At 37.8% G+C, this 18,335-nt stretch overlaps 1 protein-coding gene across 2 annotated transcripts in view; it reads right to left on the reverse strand.

Moving 5' to 3' along the window:
* The window catches only part of MYOM1 (myomesin 1), a 155,693-nt gene that overhangs the window by 20,979 nt on the left and 116,379 nt on the right, over positions 1-18,335 (reverse strand). For both annotated transcript variants that reach the window (XM_034995657.1, XM_034995658.1), the window contains 4 exons: positions 9,568-9,724; positions 7,700-7,806; positions 7,323-7,367; positions 2,204-2,340 (listed from right to left, as the gene is read on the reverse strand). In XM_034995657.1, the coding sequence (XP_034851548.1) occupies positions 2,204-2,340; positions 7,323-7,367; positions 7,700-7,806; positions 9,568-9,724 (446 nt within the window). The remainder of the gene's footprint in view (positions 1-2,203; positions 2,341-7,322; positions 7,368-7,699; positions 7,807-9,567; positions 9,725-18,335) is intronic.

The following is an 18,335-nucleotide window of genomic DNA, read 5'->3' on the forward strand; positions in this document are numbered from 1 at the left end:
TGCTCTGCGGGAAGCCTGCTTCTCCTTCTCCCACTCCCCCTGCTGGTGTTCCCTCTCTGGCTGTCTCTCTCTCTGTCAAATAAATAAATAAAATCTTTGAAAAAAAAAAGGTGTTTTTAGATTCCCATTTTACCTTCCAGATTACATTCGTTTTAATTAGTAGAATAATGGCACACAATAGGCAGCGTGAGGGGCGTGTTTTTGTCTCGTCCGTTGCTATATCCCTCACGTCTTGTGCATGCATGGCCTATAGCAGGCAATTAGTAAATATGTGCAGAATTAATATGTGAATAAAAATGCTTCCAAAGCATTTGAAGTTCATTTGTTCCTAATAAACTAAACTTGCCCTACTCTTCTGTAATTATTTTATCATATGGCTTAGGCAACTTTTTTTTCAGTGTAAAGATAAATCTTAGCCCTTGGGCATACAAGTGCAGGTTTTATAGTGGATTTGAATTAATGAAGTTTTCCTATAAAATGTCACAGAATGAAGGCTCAGGTCTGGGATCAACTGTGTGTAGCAGTTCATGCCTTAGAGTGTCCCCTGCAGGAAGCCAGTCTCCAACCAAGACCACATTTTTGCTTTGCTTTCCTCTACCTTAGCTTGTTTCCCTAATCCCCACTCCTGAGAGTACTCCCCTATAAATCAGTTGAAAGAGAAAGTCTATTTCAGACTGTCCTTCTAGGGAACTTAGCCTAAGACACTAATTTCCACCCAACGAAATAGTGTAAGAACTAACTGCAATGACAATGAACAGTTCTTTGAGTTCAGAGTATGTATGTGTATGTGCGCATGTGTACAACAGCATGAAGCCATGTGTGAACACATGAAGGGGAGTGCATCTATGAATGTATGTGCACGAGTGGTCCCTAAATGGCTGTGGCAGCAGACAGTGACGCCAACAATGCTTTTCCTTCCCCTCTACTGGCCAGGTGATGAGCACGGCGATCAAGGAGAATATCTTGAAAACAGAGAAGATGGGCCACTGTGGACCCTGTGTGACTTACTCAGGTTCTATACACAGTTGCTAAATGAACTGAAAAGAAATATATTACTTTTTTTTTTTTTTTTTGCTATTTATGTTATTCATTCTCCCACTCACTAATGAATCCTGAAATGTTTTAAAAACATATCTTGATGAAAGGAGAACAGGCCACATATCACACCTCTTTCCCATCTTTTGAGACTCTCATTTATACCTGTGATAGCCCGGTAAGAGCCAGAGCTCCTAAACCCAAGTTCTTCAGTACCACTGGGCACTGGCTTGATTCTGGGAGGACAAATACAGTGCAGATGTTGTAACTCTATCCATGGAAACTATGTTTATGTTAAAAGCAAAGAAAAGAGTAGATACATACAAACACCTACGTAAATTAAAGAAGACATCCATAGACAGACACACACACACACACACACACAGAAGTGTAGAAAAAGACCAAAAAAGTATAAACCAATGTGTATATTAAAAAGTTGTGAGAATTTGTGATTTGTCCCTTTTGAGTCTTTACAATTTTTTTTACAATAAAAATGTATTGCATTTTTCAGAAGAAAAGTAAGGAAAGATATTTTTGCTGCATTTTTTTCTGAGCCATTGGAACAATGGAGGCCATTTCCTCCCTGTGAAGAACCAAGCTCCTGCTGAGGTTTCTGATGTGAGTCTGTAAGTTCAGGTAAGCACGCCGACTCCTCTGCTTCTCAGGAGAGCAGCTCTATTTTCCTGGGTAACCATACTTCTTGACTTGCCCGGGACAGTTTTGGTTTGGTTCTTGTCCTGGAAAAATTATTACTAGAACCCTCTTTCATTCTCAACAGTGTCCCAGTTTGGATAATATGATATAATCAATCTATATTTTCCTCTCCCTGTTTTTTTTTTTTTTTTTTACTCTCCCACCCTGTACCCAGTGGTTTTCATAACAACTTAGCTGCATTTTAATAGGGCTCCCTCAGCACATTGTACAGTGATATGTTTAGAATCTAAAAAGTGTAAAACAGGGTGCCTGGGTGGCTCAGTTGGTTAAGCGACTGCCTTCGGCTCAGGTCATGATCCTGGAGTCCCTGGATCGAGTCCCGCATCGGGCTCCCTGCTTGGCAGGGAGTCTGCTTCTCCCTCTGACCCTCCCCCCTCTCATGTGCTCTCTCTCATTCTCTCTCTCTCAAATAAATAAATAAAATCTTTAAAAAAAAAAAAAGTGTAAAACATACCGGTCCTTCAAAAATCTCCTTGTCATTAAATATGTAGGTGACTTTGGTGTTGCCAGACAGCTTCTCAGCCTGCATCCAAAACCGGACCTGGCCTTTCTCCAAAATTTCAACTGCCAGCTCTGACTTAATTGGGACAGCTATGCAAAATAAAAACAAAAACAGTAATTTTATTGGTAACCAATTATATTAATACCGATTTTTCAGTGAAAAAACACTCAATGGAAATGACAATACAGCACCTTGCTTCTTGCAAAGCCTGGAGGCAGTAAGAACGTTGTAGGGAAAGAATGATACTCAAGGATGGAAGACCTGGGTTCTAATCCTGCTGCCACTTTGGGCAAGTCATTCACCTTCCCTGAGTCATAGATATCTCAACTGTAAAAATGAGGAAGATAAATTTACCTCCAGGGTTCCTTCACCTAACCTGTGTGACTCTCTACTGTGGCTTTAGGGACAATAACAAAGTGTGATGAAATAGTCTTGGGCTGGCCCCAGGAGAGCTGGAGCCTAGTCCAACATCAGCAACTGTGTAATATTAGGCAGGTCACTTCACATATCTGGGCCTCAGTTGACTCATTTATAAATGAATGGGATTGTACTGAATGTCCTAAATGGTTAAGAGATTTTCCAGTTCCAATATTCTATAATCTTAATTACTTCAAAATTCTGGGAAAGGAGTTAAATTTTATTTTTCTCAACAATTAAATTCACTTTGGAGATTCTTTCAAATGTTTTTAAAAATGAATTTTAAAACAGAATTAATGTTGATATATACGAGATGAACTAGCTTATCATTTAAACTCTATCCATCCCACTGCTTTGCCAATTCATTTACATTCTTAGACAAGGAAACATTTTTCAGAGGCAAATATGTGAGTCACTAATAAGAAGGCATATTAAGATATAGTATGGCTTGCCTCACAAAGAAAGTAAAGGAACCATATGGTATCTCTGATATATACCTGTATTGCTTAAGCCATTTGAGTCTGGGTGAAATTTTAAAAGTTGGCTGATATCCCTCAAAAACAGTTTTCTAAATTTCTTGTAACTTGAAAATGTTCTCTATAAAGTCTCCTCCAATGGTTTTGTATCAGCGGTAGCTCCAGGGCAAACTCTGCTGAAAACCATGGCTGTCTCTCAAAGTTTAGTAGTCCTTCATTTCCTTTAGGAGAAATCATCACCCCTTGCTGTCTCTAAATGGTTCTTAAACTAATCTCAAAATTTCAACAGATGCTACATTTTAAATTGTAAGCTTCCCAAACTTGTATCAAATATACATCAAAATTTCTTTGTACTTATCCTAAAACTATCCTTTCCAAACTTTAAGGGATGCCTTTCATTTGCTGTTCCATAGTCATTGTGAAACTCAGTTATAAACTTGTTCCCATGAGGAACTAAACAGAGGCTCAGATGTCATCTACTGCAGAGTGTCTGTGATGCACTGAAGATGGGCTCTGATGTCACACCGTGACCTTGGACAGTTCTCTCCTCTCGGAAACCTCATGTTCCTCACTTGCTAACATGGATATGATCTGCCTCATAAGACCACCAAGAACAATGAATACAGTACCAGAAGACACTAAGACACTGTGAATAATGACCAGTGCTCAGGAAAGGTGAGTTCTTTTCTCTCCTCATTTTACTGATGACAAAACTGAGCCCCAGGAAAGGCTAGTAACATATCTGAGCAGCAGAGCTGAGACCAGGGTTATTCCCTCTATTCTGTGCTCCTCTTGGTTCTGGCTGTCCATTCTGAAGAACAGTAGTGATTGGCCAGTGTGAGCATGTCTAAGTAAAGCAACAAGGACAGACTCCAGAGTTGTGAGAGCAGAGGCTAAGCTTTCTCCCTACAGGACACTCCTACTTGCTACAAGTAACTCTTGAGGAGAATGGAGAGTAGAATCTTTCCTGAGAAAGTCTGAAGACCTCATTCTGGGAAATTTAATACATGAGTGTTGCAGTTACCTAAGGGGACCACAGTGGTGATGGAGGAGAAAGGGCATGTCCTCCTTGAAGTTTCAATCTCCCTTAGTGTTCACTGCCCTCTCTGAGTAATAGGAACATCACACGAGGAAACACTGGCTACCAGGAATCACCAGAGAGGGTGTGGTGGCAAACAGCAGGTGTAAACACATTAACAGTCATGTCCTGGTTAGGGTCAGACCACTTGGGCTTAACCACGGGTATCCATTGTGTACATCTGGTCTAGTTACCCAACCTCTTTGGGCCTCATACACCTCTAAAATTAAATCACCTTAGAACCGAGCTTTTTACGGTCACTGTGGAGTTTAAATGATACACTCCCTTTCAGCACCCTATAAATACTCTGGCATATAACAAGTGCTCTATAAATTTGGCTATTAATATTTTGGTATCTCTTTCCTCCACCAGTTGCTTCAACAACATCCTACAACTACCAATTATAAAATATAATGTATTGACACCTAAGAGGACATACGAAATAGATACAATTTATGTATATGTGCTTGCATATATCTGTACACATAGGGTATATGGGTACAAGTGGGGTAATATCCAAGAGATATTATGCAGGATGTTGACAATACTGAAGTATACCTTCCATCACCTACTTCACAATACCTTGAAATCTTTAAGTAAGCTGTCTCTCTACACTGCTGCTTAATATCAATAGTGGCAAGACCAACTAGGCTATTTTCTGTTTTTAGCTTTATACATTTTTACTTCTTCTCAGTCCTAAATTTCCTTACACTCTTTTCTCTGGCAGTTAATTTGCTCCAGCAAAATATCTATTTTTTGTAGGTTTAAGGCATATGTTTAGTGGTTTTCAAAATATTTTTGAAAACAGCTTAAAATAGAATTTACTGTGCCAAGGGATAAAGGAGCACCATGCTCTTTATTACATTCTGTAAGAAACAAGACCCATTTAAAAACTTACAAAATCTCACAAAAAGACTTAGTGGTGTTCAACATTTACCGCCAGGAAGTGGGTATAAATTGAGAAATTAGATATGCTGCTTTGACTCTTCATCAGATCTCTGAAAATATTCAGGTAGCCACCAGGCTGATCTACTAGCAGTCGGGGGAAGAAAAGTGTGGGAGCTGTATTCTTGAAAATGCCACTTCAATGGGCTAAGCAAATCTCCCTTGGGTTAGGAGATCTGACATTTGCATGTCAGAATTTTTAACACATTGTTGAGTTCTCTCTCTCTCTGCCTACTCAAATGCCATACCAGGTCTCTAATAAAAAGGGAACCTGAGTTTGCTGCTACTCTCTCTCCTAGAACCAGTAATTAGAGTGATCATGCTTATGCAAAATAAATCTCTCAGTATACATGACATTGACATCAGACAACTACTGTCCCCAAGTCCATATGATCACTGAACATCAGAGAAGCTTGGGCACCTCCAATTCAACAGTAACACCCCATGTTGTCTCATCTCCATCTTTTAAGCTAAATGTAAATGTTGTTTGGACCAGCTGTTGCCTAGACACTTTGCCAATGTTTACTGTCTGACTAGATTAGTGGATGCTGCGGTTTCTCTCCATTTCCACCAATGTTTGGGAGGAGGCAGTCTGATCACTAATGGGGTCTGGCTGTGTTCAACATAGTGACCCTCTCCTACACTCCTTACTTCACAGCCCTGGGACGTGAAGGTAGAGCATCCTGTATAGCTCGCAGACAGATCTTCTACAAGTGGGTTTTTTGAGGATCACTGTTGTTTCCATCAATATTTATATTTTTCCTGAAAAGTTCAAGGATCTCTCACAGCATCTCTATACAGTAGGTGCTATAAACGATTACAAAAGCCATTTCTAGAAAAGAAACTAAGGCATGGGGAAATTAAAATCGAGTTGCTAAGGTTCATAGAGTGGGTCAAAAGTACAGAACAAAGACTACAAGGCAAACTTCTACCTTCCATGCAATTAAAAAATAATATAACTTTGAAGACACCACTCATAGTCTTACTTTTCTAGTTTTATGGTGAATAAGCATACAGATGAGAAATGGTTCTCTCCCAGAATTCAGAAAGTCTGTATTCTACACCCACACCCCACAGGCACCCCATTGTGCCTCTTTGCTGAACAACGTTGGTTTTGAGAACATAACAACTGAGGCCAATGGTCACTAACACTCAGCCTCAGGATGGAACAAGATTCCTTGGGAATGGAAAAGAAGTCAGGCGATTAGTTCCAGAGCAGTGTCTGTTTATTTTTGAGTCAGAGCCTTCACTGGGAATTTCGGGAGAGCTACAGACCCTCCTCCTAGAAAAATGTACATATAGAAACATACAGGGTTTTGCCTATAATGTGGAGTCATGGTATAGTTTCCTGAGTTCCTGAAAAGTCTGTATTGGTGAAGGAGTTGTATTTTAGGGACTAAAGAGTAAAACAAAACAAAACAAAATAAAATTCCTGTTTTAAAAGAGTGAGTGTGTATTATCACTCTCCATTTGTTGTCTCAAACTCCAGGGTATAACTTTCTGGATAATCCACTAGTGTGGCCAATAGATATCAATGGCAAGAGAACGTATCAGGTCAGTGGAACTTTCCTAGTATCATTTCAGACTTCTCTCTCTTAGGTGTCAACTGCGAAATTTAATCTTTTATGTGGAAAGTGCTTTATGGAAGAGTTTGTAGATAGTTCAGAGGGATTCTTTTTCTGACTAGGGCATCTTTACCTCATTTTCCAGGAGTTTAAAATGGTAGATAATGTCTTTAGATTATCTTTTTTTAGAAGTATCATTCTTCTGTTAAGTGCTAACATTAAATTGCTTAGGAAGAGATCGGTTTGCCTAAAAAACATGTGGATTAATGTATCCAGTATCATATAATATATAGGATTCCAAAGTACATAGCCAAAAAGTGAAGAATTTAACTACTCAGCTATTACACCTGTGTAACCTGACACTTCACTACGTAACAGCATGGGATGTGTAGTATTTGTATCTCTTTAGAAAAATGGCCAAGATAAAAGCAGCCCTTCTGGAAAGCACATTTGTAGCTACCAGTGTATGTTCCATTATGTGTTCTTAAGAGCTTCTTCTCTTAATCCTGTGAGAGTTGTTGCCTGACCTATTCCACAAGTCACCACCCAGTAGGACTGCTAAACTCTGTGGATGTACTGTGGACACTTACTTGGGAACTTGTGTTCTTGGCTGAGAGCTAGTAAACGTTTCAGCTCTGTAGGGAGAAAAAAAGAACAATTAAACTTGAACAACTAAAACGAAAGTCACTTGATCCTAGAGGATAACTGCTGAATCAAAGCAGCGTTAGACTTGTGAATGGATTTTATTTTTTTATTAAAGATTTTTATTTATTTATTAGACAGAGACAGAGAGCACAAGCAGGGGGAACAGCAGGCAGAGGCAGAGGGAGAAGCAGACTCCCTGCTCAGCAGGGAGCCCTACGTGGGCCTCCATCCCAGGACCTGAGATCATGACCTGAGCTCAAGGCAGACGCTTAACCAACTGAGCCACCAGGTGCCACAAAAAATGGAATGATTTTGAACTTACCTTCCTCATCGATCAAGTAGCTTGACCCTATTCCATCAGTCTCTGTTACACCGCAGGAGTAAGTGCCCAAGTCTTCCATCCCCAGGTCCTTGAAGGTCATTTTCGTTCTGTGGAACAGAATACTCTTGTAAGAAGGGAGGCTGTGCAGGGTCTATGAGCCCACGTCTACTGTTTTCTCTAGGTGTCTGCACAGGAAACTCCCTTCACTGGGAGCACGTGTTCCCATCTCCCCTTACTGACCTGAAACCTGCTCATTTAAGCTGTTTCTAGGAAGACTTTCTTGACCTCCTCCCAGGAATCGGGGGTGGGATGACAGGAGTGGGGAGTTGGTACAAATATCCCATCCCCAAATTATGTTGCATATCAATACCCACCCCCAACAAAGGTATTTTTAGCTGATTTGCCTTTGCTGGGGAGCCTAAAAAATACCTTCCCCCACAGGGCAGAACCTTCTTTTGGCAACTCCAAGTGCTTCCTTTATGTCATCCCCTGCACTTTCCTTTTTGAGCTTATCATACTGCACTGGTATTGCCTCTTTTATTATCCATACGTCTCTACTATATAGTCATTGTACCGTTAAGGACAAGATCTGGTTCATGTCCTTTTGTGTCTTCCAGCATAATATGTGCTTAATAAATATTTGTGGAATGAATAAGTGAATGGGTCAATGGTTTAGTTCACTGCATTTTCTAACTTTGGTGAGTGATGTTGCTAGTCAGTGTCAAAGATCAGCCAAATATATAAATGTTAGTAAGTGCACAAATCAGAAGAAAATTTTACAGTTTGATTGTCTTTTCTTTGACCAAATTTATATATTTTTAAAGGTTTTATTTTTATTTATTTGATGGAGAGAGAGCACAAGCACAAGCAGGGGGAGGGGCAGAGGGAGAAGCAGGCTCCCCGCTGAGCAAGGAGCCCAATGTGGGACTCAGTCCCAGGACCCTGGGATCATGACCTGAGCCGAAGGCAGATGCTTAACCGACTGAGCCACCCAGGTGCCCCACCAAATTTATGTTTTACTTCAAGGACTTTATAGCACACTGACAGAAAAATGTCTTTTAATTATATTCAGTATGTCCTTGCCATTCTCCAACAAAATTACTATTTCTTTATTTCTGAGATATTTTGGGCTTCTTCGTAATAAAAATAATACTTAAAAGCATTTTGCTTTACCAAATGCAATCCAATATGGTAGTAAATATGCTAAGCAAGGCAAAGTAAAAGAAAACTTAGATTCTTGGATGTAAAAGGAAGTAACTGATCACAAAATTAATCTCCTTTGCTTTCTCCCATTTTACAGAAAAAGAAATCCAAGGCCCATGGAAGTTAAAAGCTGCCCCAGGTCACAGAGCCAGCCCCTGGTAGAGCTGGGATTAGAACTCATCTATCCTGTGCTTCCCATACAGAGTTCTTTCCAGTGTGTTATTATGTCACTTATAAGTGGTGGTGAAAAAAGCACAAGAGATTATACCTAGCCCATTTAATTCACCATAACTTAAACCAGCAAGTAGCAAGTTCTTCCTTGCTCTCTCCCCATAAGCATCCTCACCATTACTTTAAGATTACAAAATTTCATAAAATAACAAGAATCATCATTAAAGCTGATTTTATGTCAATCAAAGCTTTTCTAACATCACAAATGAGATAATATATGAGAAAGCTTTTTAACTGAAATAACGTGAAAAGTATTTTTATAAGGAGTGTTATTTTTTAAGGCTGACATTGGTTATTACTTTTTACATGACCAGATATAAAATATTTGTGATTTCATCCCCTTATACTAAGTATTTGAAATAGAAAGCAACTAGCTTACTTCACTTTCCTATCATGAAAAGGAAACCCGTTATTAAGATTGAAACAGTACATACTTGTTGCCTTTGCTTTCAACCTCTAATCGTGGAGAGTCCTCAGTGGATACATAATCTTTGGACCAGTTGAACTGAGAATTTGGAACCATCTGATCACATTCAAAGTTCAATGAAATTACTCCATCATCATCCACATTTACAACAACCTCTTTGGTTCCTAGAAGATCCAAAACAATGATTATTTCCTGATAGAAATTAATGAAGTAAGAATTCCTTACTTTGGGATTCATTACTGTAGCCTTAAATCAGGGCCTTGAGCCCCCGCAAGGGAAAAGCTCCAGCTGCTCACTGTGAATGGACAATCCTGCTCTACAATTCAACTTTTATACTGCAACATGGAATTAAATGAATGTGCCTACCGTTTTTCAGGTAGAGCCAACACCATGGACAGTATTCTTTGTCTAGGGCTGAATAAAAATTGGCTGATGTGACTGAAGGTACAGTTACAGGAGTGCGTTGGTCATAATAAGGGCAGCAAGGCAGCCTGGGGCAAAAAGAAAATTGAGTGATCCTTATCAGGACTGAATCAATGACTTTTGCTTCATTAACATCCGTATCCAACTACTCATCAGGAAAGGATAGTTAAGAGATAAAGAAACCAGTGGGAAATCGAAGGGGAGAAAGTAGAGGTAGTAAAAATTGCCTATGTTCATAAGCTTAATGTTATAAATCATTTAAAAATGGAGAACTACATGGAAACTTGAGGCCAAGATCTTGTTCTGTTGATCAAGCAACCATAAATCAACCTAAAGGTGCCCCTCTAGATTAGAATGACAGCGACCTAAACATGACTGTTATTGAACTCTTTGGAAATTTAAATGGAAATGAATTTCAAGAGATCCAGATGTTTCAAGACTGGTTTTTAGGTTTAAAAGAAAACAATTCAGTTAATGTTTTGAGTTCTTGTATTTTTGAGAGTTATAACAAATTGCACCGGCATCTAATTTAGCAATTCAGAGTTTGTACAGCATATAAAATATTCACATCTATGCCTAATCCAATTTGAAAGGTAAAATGTACTTTTCAAATTGACACTCATTCGATTACCAATCTAAACTCAGTTTATTTCCATATGTTAGGAAAAATATATTTAATCTCAGAAAGGTACAGCTTTGTTTTTAAAAAGGCATTTAAAAAATCTTCCAATAGATACTGCCAAAAGATTGAAGGTTTTCTCTCTAAATTGTGTTGTAAGAAGTCAGCATCCTGGCCTACTGTGCAATAAAACTTGTCAGGGGGAAAAAATTGCAAAAATCCTCTCAGGGGAAGGCCAAGAGAAAATTAGTGCCCAGTGTGTGGCAACATGAAGATCTTGGTTGTTAAGCCAGGCAGCTGATTTAATTGGTCTTTACAGATAACAGGGTGTGCTTTAATTATAAACCCCTAAAAAGTGATTTCTTAAACACATGAACACTTAAAGAAGACTAGTTCTAGAGATTTTTAAAAATTATTTTAAAAAAAAAACAGGAGTTATTTTCATATTTGGCTATAAACTGAAATAATGATCAAATAAAGATTTAATTATACTTGAGTGAAATGTCTACCATGTATTACTTTTAAAGAGACTCTACTCCACTGGAAATTGCAGACCATGTTTTAGTGCTACTCCTGATAACACATGACGAATTCTCACCATCCACTGTTGTATAACAAAAAGTGAAAAAGTGCTCTCATTGAAACTTAAGAAAAGACTAACATCTAAGAGGGCTGAGGTTTAGACAGTGTTATGATACAGAGCATGGTTGAGTCACAGAGAGAATACAAATAAGAAAATTTCTGTATATCTGTATTATTATGAAGAGGAAAGAAGTGATGGAGGTTGACTAAACCTTCCTTACTATTTGCATAATAGCTATTTTGGAGGCATGACAGATTGTTCATATTAATCATTCATTGTCTTCTCTGTAATCCTTTTTGAAAGGAAGTGAATCATCCATAGGCTTGCTGTTTATTATATTGGAGGCATGATTTAAGCTTACAACAGAAAAAAATATTGCTTAGGTTAAGAATTGTGATTTTTTAAAAAATTAAAATGAAAGATCTGACTTTTTTTGCAAAGGAGTCACAAAACTAAAAGAATATGAATAGTAAAGTTAGCTTAGCCTTTCTCTCTGTTCCACAGAGAACTTTTGCACTATAACACTTCATCCATCTGGAACCCTGCCCCAAACCAAAAAATGAGGAAAACAAGCCTCTAAGAGGCAGCAAGGATGTGACAAAGCCCACACACTAATATTCCTGGACACTCACTGGAGAATTCCATAGATTGTCCCTTGGAATCTATTTATATTTCACTTGAGATGATTCTAGAAAGTTGGTTGGTTGGGTTCTATCAGTAGATTAGACCCCCAAAAGAGAGGGAAGTAAAAAGCTACTACCAGCAGGCACACTGAGAATAAAGAAAATGAGAGCAGGAGAGGAGGCAGAAAACCTGAATGCCGGCACAAAGACATTATTTAATAGAGGAGCAAATGGCTCCTCACCCTATAATAACATCACTGTATCCCAACACTGTACAATAAATAAGGTTGATCCTTATGGCCCTGAGTCACACAGAAAAAGGTAAATAAGATTTAGTATACTGCATCCAAGGTTGAAAAGGACATACAAAAAGTCCGATCTATTTTACAAGAATTTTCATCAAAGAGTTTTAGAATGAATTTTAAAGTACTGATGCTTTAGCAGTAAATTCTCAGGTAAATGGAACAACTGGGAATTTAGAACAATAATTTGTTGAGGTTTTTTTTTAATTGAGAAAAACATATTTTATATAAGTTTATATAAGTTTATAAGATTATATATAAGTTTTAGGTATATAACACTATAATTCAACATCTGTATGCAGTACAAAGTGATCACAACTAAAAGTCTAGCTACCATCCATCACCATACAATTGACCCCCTCTACTCATTTTGTCCACCCCCTGACCCCTGTTCCCCTGTGGTAAACACCAATCTGTTTTCCGTATCTATGAGTTTGCTTTAGTTTTGTTTGTTCATTGTTTTATGTTTTTAGATTCCACATGAGTGAAATCATATGGTATTTGTCTTTCTCCATCTGACTGACTTCACTTCGCATAATATCTTCAAGGTCCATCCATGTTGTCAAATGCTTTTTCTGCATCTGTTGAGATGATCATATACTTTTTATCCTTCATTTTGTCAAAGTGGTGAATCACGTGGATTGATTTGCAGGTATTGAACTATCCTTGTATCCCTGGAATAAATCCCACTTAATCATGGTGGATGATCCCTTTTAATGTATCATTGAATTTGGTTTGCTAATATTTTGTTTAGGATTTTTGCATCAATGTTCATTAATGATACAGGCCTTTAATTTTCTTTTTTTATGGTGTCATCAGGTTTTGGTATCAGAATAATGATAAAATGAGTTTGGAAGTGTTCCCTCCTTTTCAATTTTTTAGAAGAGTCTTTTTTTTTTTTTAAGATTTTATTTATTTATTTGAGAGAGTGAGAGAAAGCATGAGAGGGGGGAGGGTCAGAGGGAGAAGCAGACTCTCTGCTGAGCTGGGATCCCAATGTGGGGCTCGATCCCAGGACCCTGGGATCATGACCTGAGCTGAAGGCAGATGCTTAACTGATTGAGCCACCCAGGTGCCCCTATTTAGAAGAGTTTGAGAAAGATAGGTATTAAATCTTTGTTTGATAGAAGTCACCAGTGAAGCTGCTCTGGTCCTGGACTTTTGTTTGTTGAGAATTTTTTGATTACTGATTCAATTTCCTTACTAGTAATTGGTATATTCAGATTTTCTATTGCTTCATGAATCAGTCTTGGAAGATTGTATGTTTTGAGGAATTTGTCTGTTTCTTTTAGGTGGTCCTCTATGTTGGTGTATAATTGTTCATAGTCTCTTATGATCCTTCATATTTCTGTGGTGTCAGTTGTAACTTCTCTTTGATTTATGATTTTGTTTATTAGAATCTTCTCCCTTTCTTTTCTTGGTGAGTATAGCTAAAGGTTTGTCAATTTTGTTTACCTTTTCAAAGAACCAGCTCTGTTTTACTGATCTTCCCCAATTTTTTTCTAGTCTCTATTTCATTTATTTCCATTCTAATCTTTACTATTCCCTTCCTTCTACTGACTTTAGGCTTCATTTGTTCTTTTTCTAGCTCCTTTAGGAGTAAAGTTAAATTGTTTATTTGAGATTTTTCTTGTTTCTTGAGGTAGGCTTGTATTGCTATGTATTCCCTCTTAGAAAGAATTTTGCTGCATCATCCCAAAGGTTTTGGTATGTAATTTCTGTTTTCACTTGTCTCTAGGTATTTTTTATTGTTTTTCTTTGATTATCTTGATGACCCAATGGTTGTTCAGCAGCATGTTTTTTTTTTTTTTTTTTTTTTTTAAGATTTTATTTATTTATTTGACAGAGACACAGCGAGTGAGGGAACACAAGCAGGGGGAGCAGGAGAGGGAGAAGCAGGCTTCCCGCAGATCAGGGAGCCCGATGTGGGGCTCGATCCCAGGATCCTGGGATCATGACCCAAGCCGAAGGCAAACACTTAACGACTGAGCCACCTAGGTGCCCCCAGCAGCATGTTGTTTAATCTCAAACATTTTTGAGGTTTTTCCACTCTTCTTATAATTGATTGTGCTCACAGAAAATACTTGATGTGATTTCAATGCTCTTGAATTTATTGAGACTTGTTTTGTGACTTAACATGTGATCTATCCTGGAGAGTGTTCCATGTGCAGTTGAGAAGAATGTTTATTCTGTTGCTTTTGGATGGAATGTTCTGCATATATCTATTAAGTCCCTCTAGTCTAATGTGTCATTTAAGGCTGATGTTTCCTTATTAATTTTCTGTTTGGATGATCTATCCATTGATGTAAGTGGGGGTGTGAAAGTCCCCTACTATTATTGTATTGCTGTTGGTTTCTCCCTTCAGGTCTGTTAATATTTGCTTTATATATCTTGGTGCCCCTGTATTGGGTGCATATATATTTATAAATGTTACGTCTTCTTGTTAGATTGACCTTTTATGATTATATGCCCTTGTCTGTTATTACAGTCCTTGTTTTAAAGTCTGATATTTTGTCTGGTATGAGTATTGCTACTCCAGCTTTCTTTTCATTTCCATTTGCATGGGATGTCTTTTTCCATCCCTTCACTTTCAGTCTGTGTATGTCTTTAGATCTGAAGTGAGTCTCTTGTACACAGCATATAAATGGGTCTTTTTTCTTTAGCCATTCTGCCACTCTGTATCTTTTGATTGGGGAGTTTAGTCTATTTACATTTAAAGTAATTATTGATAGGTATGTACTTATTGCTATTTTGTTCATTGTTTTCTGGCTGTTTTTGTAGTTCCTCTCTGTCCCTTTCTTCTTTTTCTCTCTTCCTTTTTAGTTTGGTGGCTTTCTTCAGTGTTATGTTTAGGTTCCTTTCTCATTTTCTTCATATATTTACTGTAAGTTTTTGCTTTGTAGTTACTGTGAAGCTCACATATAACCTATGTATATAATGGTATGTTCTGACTTGATAGCAACTTAAATTTTTATTTTATTTTATTATGTTAGTCACTATACATTACATCATTAGTTTTTGATGTAGTGTTCCATGATTCATTGTTTGCCTATAACACCCAGTGCTCCATTCAATATGTGCCCTCCTTAATACCCATCACCGGGCTAAACCATCCCCCCACCCCCTCCCCTAGAACCCTCAGTTTGTTTCTCAGAGTCCATAGTCTCTCATAGTTCCTCTCCCCCTCCGATTCCCCCCCTTCATTTTTCCCTTCCTACTATCTTCTTTTTTTTTTTTAACATACAATGTATTATTTGTTTCAGAGGTACAGGTCTGTGATTCAACAGTCTTACACAATTCCCAGCACTCACCCTAGCACATACCCTCCCCGATGTCTATCACCCAGCCACCCCATCCCTCCCACCCACACCACTCCAGCAACCCTCAGTTTGTTTCCTGAGATTAAGAATTCCTCATTATCAGTGAGATCATATGATACTTGTCTTTCTCTGATTGACTTATTTCGCTTAGCATAATACCCTCTAGTTCCATCCACGTCATTGCAAATGGCAAGATTTCAGGTTTTTTTCCGATGGGATAGCAGCTTAAATTTGAACACATTCCAAAACTGTACATTTTTCTCTCACCCACACATTTTTATTTTTGATGTCACATTTTGCATCTTCTTATTTATGCATCCCTTAATTAATTATTGTGGTTTTAAATTTATTTTACTTTTTTCTGTCATTTAACCTTCATACTTGCTTTATAAGGAATTGATCCACTATCTTTATGTATTTACCTTTTCCAGTGAGATTTTTACTTTCTTATATTTTCTTATTATTAATTAGTGCCATTTCTTTTTTGTTTAAAGAAGCCTCTTTAACATTTCTTGTAAGGCCAGTTTAGTGGTAATGAACGCCTTTAGCTTTTGCTTATCTGGAAAACTCTTAATCTCTCCTTCAATTCTAAATGATAACATTGCCAGCTAGAAAATTCTTGGTTGGGAGTTTTTTCCTTTTAGCACTTTTGAGTATGTTATGCCACTCTCTTCTGAGTTGCAAAGTTTCTGCTGAAAAATCTGTTGATAGCCTTATGGGGTTTCCCTTGTACATAGTAAGTTGCTTTGCTCTTGCTGCTTTTAAGATTCTCCCTTTAACTTTTACCCTTCTAATTATTATGTGTCTTAGTGTGAATCTCTTTAGGTTCATTTTATTTGGAACTCTCTGAGATTCCTGAAACTGTATGTATGTTTCCCTCCTCAGATTAGGAAAGTTTTCAGCCATATTTCTTCAAAAATTTTATAGCCCTTTCTCTCTCTCTTCTCCTTCTGGCACCCCAGGATTGCAAATGTTATTCCTTTTGATGTTCTCTCAGAGATCCCTTAAGTTATGTTCATATTTTTAAATTCTTTTTTCTTTTTACTACTCTGGGTGAATTCTTTTTTCTTTTTTTTAAGATTTATTTATTTATTAGAGAGAGAGAGTGTGTGTGTGCGTGCGCACATGAGTGGGGGAGGGGCGGGGGGAATCTTCAAGCAGACTCCCCTCTGAGTGCAGAGCCCATGCAGGGCTCAATACCATGATCCATGAGATCATGACCTGAGCTGAAACCAAGAGTCGGATGCTCTACTAACTGAGCCACCCAGGTGCCCCCCTCTGCGTCAGTTCTATTGCTTTGTTCCAGCTCATTGATCTGATCTTTGGCTTTATCCGGTCTGCTGTTGAATCCCTCTAGTGTATTTTTCAGTTCAGTTATTGTATTCTTCAGCTTTGTCACTTCTATTTGGAACTTTCTTATATTTTCTGTCTCTTTGTTGAGGATCTCACTGTTAACCCATTCTTAACCTGAGTTCAGTGAACATCTTTATGATCATTACCTTAAACTCTGTATCAAGTAGATGCTTATCTCCAGTTCATTAATGTCTTTTTCTGATATTTTCTCTTTTTCTTTTATTTGGTACATATTCTTCTGTCATTTCATTTTTTCCTGACTCTCTGTGTTTGTTTCCATGTATTAGGCAAATCAGCTACATCTCCCAGTCTTGAAGGAGTGTAGAAAATGTCATGTGGAATGCAGCAGTGCAATCTCCTCTGACTGCCAGAGCTGGATGATCAAGGGGCACCCTCTGTGTGGACTGCTTGTACCTACATGCAGTTGCAGCTCTGTGTCTGCAGCTCGGTGTGGGCAGGGTTGGTGTCTGGCCCAGCTGCAATGCATACATAATTGTGGTGATAGTGAGTACTATTGGTTGAGATTTATATAAATAAAAGGAAAAATAAAAAATAAAACTATATTTGGCACTTAATGTTTAAAAATCAAATACTCACTAAAACTTGCATTTGATTGGATTTTCATTTTTCAAAAAGTTGCACTGGTGTTTAATTTATCAACAATAAGATTAAAATCTAAAAGGGGGGGTGCCTGGGTGGCTCAGTCGTTAAGCGTCTGCCTTTGGCTCAGGTCATGATCCCAGGGTCCTGGGATCGAGCCCCGCGTCTGGCTCCCTGCTCTGCAGGAAGCCTGCTTCTCTCTCTCCCACTCCCCCTGCTTGTGTTCCCTCTCTCGCTGTGTCTCTCTGTCAAATAAATAAATAAAATCTTTAAAAAATAAAAAAAAACAAAATCTAAAAGGGCTGGGATTTTGTCTTCCATATTTTCCATACATATTTACATGTGCAAGGGACTGGATTGAAAAAACAGATTTAAAATAAAAATGTCAGCTTAGAATTGCAATGTTTACCTTATTTGAACTTGTCTAATTAAAGCTTATGTATAACACCAATATTTTGATAAACAGTCAAGATGAAATAAAAGTATCGACAAGAAAATATTACAGTCACAGTGGGTTTCCTCCTTAATTTTACACTCAGATTCCAAAGCTTGGTCTCTTCCATGACAAATCAGTAATGTGTCAACTGGTTCAAAGAATCACTCTAAAAGTAATCATAATCTCAAGCTTTTGAAAAATCAAATTCACTGCAAATATTTCAAATACCAGTTATGTAAGCCTATTTCTTGAGCTCTGCAACAATTCTCATTAGAATACAGTGTTTAGTCAAAGTAACTGCAGGGAAGTTTAAAAATATCACTGTGTAAACAGAAAACAAGGTTATTGTCTTAAAATGATCAATGCAACAACTTATAGCTTGTCCTTATTTGTCACATTGATTATGATGCTGATACCATCCAATCTTTCAATGCTTTTCAAATTCAAAGATTTCTACTACTATTTAGTTTTAATTAATTTATTAACATAGTTCTTTGAATAAAGATATTTATAAGC

The sequence above is a fragment of the Mirounga leonina genome, unplaced genomic scaffold (genome assembly GCF_011800145.1).
Source record: "Mirounga leonina isolate KUSES-001 unplaced genomic scaffold, KU_Mleo_1.0 Mir_93, whole genome shotgun sequence".
In the NCBI taxonomy this organism is placed as follows: Eukaryota; Metazoa; Chordata; class Mammalia; order Carnivora; family Phocidae; genus Mirounga; species Mirounga leonina.